The 2,953-nt window shown below is 57.5% G+C and overlaps 1 protein-coding gene across 1 annotated transcript; it reads left to right on the top strand.

The window, feature by feature from the left end:
• Window positions 1-160: 160 nt before the first annotated feature.
• POSPLADRAFT_1102574 (hypothetical protein) lies at window positions 161-2,953 on the top strand (the record flags this gene model as incomplete). Its single annotated transcript, XM_024483234.1, has 2 exons — window positions 161-213; window positions 493-2,953. Coding segments are annotated over 2 exons (2,514 nt in total), but the record flags the coding sequence as incomplete, so codon positions are not given.

The following is a 2,953-nucleotide window of genomic DNA, read 5'->3' as shown; positions in this document are numbered from 1 at the left end:
GTACTTCTCTCCAAAATACAAGATCCGGTTCCCCCTCGAGTTCAGAGCTCATAAGTCGAGTTCGCCCCGCGTCTAAAGCCTCTAACTGCGTCACTTCGTCCCTCGCTGCGTAACCTCGAAACCTCGTCCACTGCGTTTACTCGTCGATACCGTCTCGACGAACCCTTCGACTTCGACTATTGTCGAAGAAACTGCGAACCGCGTCCTAGCTAAGTCCCCCCTATCGAGTCGTGTCCCTTCCTTCTACGATACATCGAAGAGCTCTGCCGAGCTTCGATCCTCTCCACTAACCATCCACAGCCTCCGAGTAGCTTCGACGACGTGTCGAAGCCACCTCGTACCTTCCCCGTTGTTCGTAGCCTTTTCCAAGGGTGTTTCTCGTGTTCACTCGAACCGCGGGACACCTTGCTGCTAACTCCCCTCTCACTAGACTATAATCCGTCTCTCTAGTCCCTTTAGGTCGCACCCAGGTTAGGGGTTAGGGTTTCGTAGGTCGTATCATTTCTGGAGCCCACCGCGAGGGGATTTCAGGCAAGAATTCGCCGCTTTCGGGTCTCCGAAAACGTCTCCAGTAGTCACCCGCTCGCAAGCGCGTGAGGCTGCTAGCTGCAGCGCCGCCGAGAACCTCGACAGCTCCTCTAGAACGCAATCGACTCCCTCGCCAACCATTCCCGGTAACTTCGACCGCGACGAAGAAGACGAGATAGACCAAGAACTCCAGGACGACTTCGACGAAGAACCGATCCCTTCGACCGTCGAAGAACGCATGTCGTCCCCCGAGCTTCTAGGCCTCACTACTTCCGACTACGACATTTTGACTCCTGATCTTTTCGAACGATCCGGTTCTTCGCCCGAACCCGAGGATCCTTTCCCATCTACTTCGAATCTCGAACTCCCGACTCCGTCTTCTTTTCGCGCCCACGCTCAGTCGCCCATCGCATCCTCTTCGCGACTCTCAGTCATACCTACATCCGACCTGGCACCGCCACCATTGGCACCTTCGAACGCAGCTTCGAACTCCAACCCCGCACCGCCCGCACCTACGATTCCTTCGACTACTACCACGTCCTCTTCGAGCCCAGCTCCTACCAACACTACGAACATGAATCAGAACGCGAACACACCGTTGATGCCCCCGCGCGGTCATTCGACGGCACCAAGCTTCGACCCATCGGAAGTCCGTTCGCTTCGGCGTTACTTCCAGGACCTCGAGGCGTTGTTCACCCGGTGTCAGATTACCGACGAAGCAGCCAAGAAACAGTGGGCTGTTCGGTACCCTTCGATCGACGTCGCCGACTTGTGGGAAACCATCGAGTCCTTCATCGACGTAGCCAAGAGCTACAACGACTGGAAAGCCGACGTACGAGCACTCTATCCTGGCGCCGACGATACAAGAAAGTGGTCGCTGGCGGACATGGACCAGCTCATCGGAGAACGCGCTCGTATCGGGATTCACAACGCGGCAGACCTAGGCTGCTATTACCGCGACTTCATGGCCATTACAAAACATCTCATCGCACAGCACTGGCTCTCCACTATCGAACAAAGTCGCGCATTTCTTCGAGGTTTCCAGCCAGCGTTGCTCACACGGCTCGAGACCCGACTGCATCTCAAGCATCCCGATCACTACACCGACGACCCATACACCATGGCAGAAATTCACGCGGCGGCTACGTTCATCTTACACGGTACATCGAGCACACCTACGACAGCGGCTAACCAAGCTACCGCTTCAACGTCGAACACTTCGACAACGGTGCCCCCCGGGATGATCAAAACCGAAGACATCTCGATGATCATCGAAAGCCTGTCGAGGACGATCGCGACACTCATTCAGCCGACGACGCACGCTACGCACAACCACGCCCCCGCACCGAGACAACAAGCTGCCGTCCATGTCCACGAGAACAGCGGAGCTGAACAGACGTGCCACTACTGCGGCAATCGTGGCTGCAGGGTAGGCACCTGCGAGTTTGCGGAGATCGACATTCGGGACGGCAAGTGCAAACGGAACACCGAAGGCAAGATCGTTCTTCCAAATGGAAGTTTCTGCCCCCGCACTATCCCTGGTCTCACAATACGAGATCGAATCTACGAGTGGCATAGAAGAAATCCCGCAGCACCCGCCGCGCCGACGATGCTCTTCGAGATCGACGATCGCTCGACTGTGCAAACATTCACGCTCAACACCAGCAGCAGGATCGAGGCGCTCGAGCGAGAACTCCTTCAGCTTCGGAAGCGAAGGGAGGTCTTCGACGGCGTCGAGATTCTACAGCGGAAGAAGCCTACGACGCCAGTCGTCACGAGAAGCGCGGAAGCCTCAGGATCTGGTACGTCGAAAGGAGTGGTGGCACCCTCGAGCACTTCGACAAGCACGGCCCCGCCTCCGACGATACCAGCAGCAGCACCCGCGCCGCCTTCTTCGCCGCCTACGCAATCCACTACTACGTCCGCTCCCCCAGCACCACCAGTACACCCCTTCGCAAACGCTCGCGACGCAACCTACGCCCCACCGAACGTTCGAAACTTCGCAACTCCGCCGAAGCCCTCGAACGACAAGGGCAAGGAACCAGCGTACAAGACCATCGTCCCTGTCATCCAGCCGAAGCTCGCCGAGGAAATCTTCCAGCGTTCGATGAAGTCGCCGTTCGTCACGCTGACCCCAGAAGAGTTGCTGTCAATCGCGCCCGACGTTCGAAACAAGTACCGCGACGCCGTCACCCCTAAGCGAGTCTCGACGGAACCCGTCGCGTCGGCCCACATCGTAGAAATCGGCGCCGACGAGGTCACGGCCGTCAACCAGCTCTCGTGTTCGGGCGCAACGTTGGAACCAGGTGCTACAATTGTCCCCGACCCCTATGAAACATATCTGAAGCACATCCCTCACGGCGAGCACCCCGCAGAATTCACCGTCGCACGCGATTCGAATGCGATTCGCTCGATCATCGCTTTG

This window comes from Postia placenta (genome assembly GCF_002117355.1).
Source record: "Postia placenta MAD-698-R-SB12 unplaced genomic scaffold POSPLAscaffold_200, whole genome shotgun sequence".
NCBI lineage: Eukaryota > Fungi > Basidiomycota > Agaricomycetes > Polyporales > Adustoporiaceae > Rhodonia > Rhodonia placenta.
The sequence above is the reverse complement of the archived record's forward strand: the minus strand, read 5'-3'. Positions and strand labels throughout refer to the sequence as shown.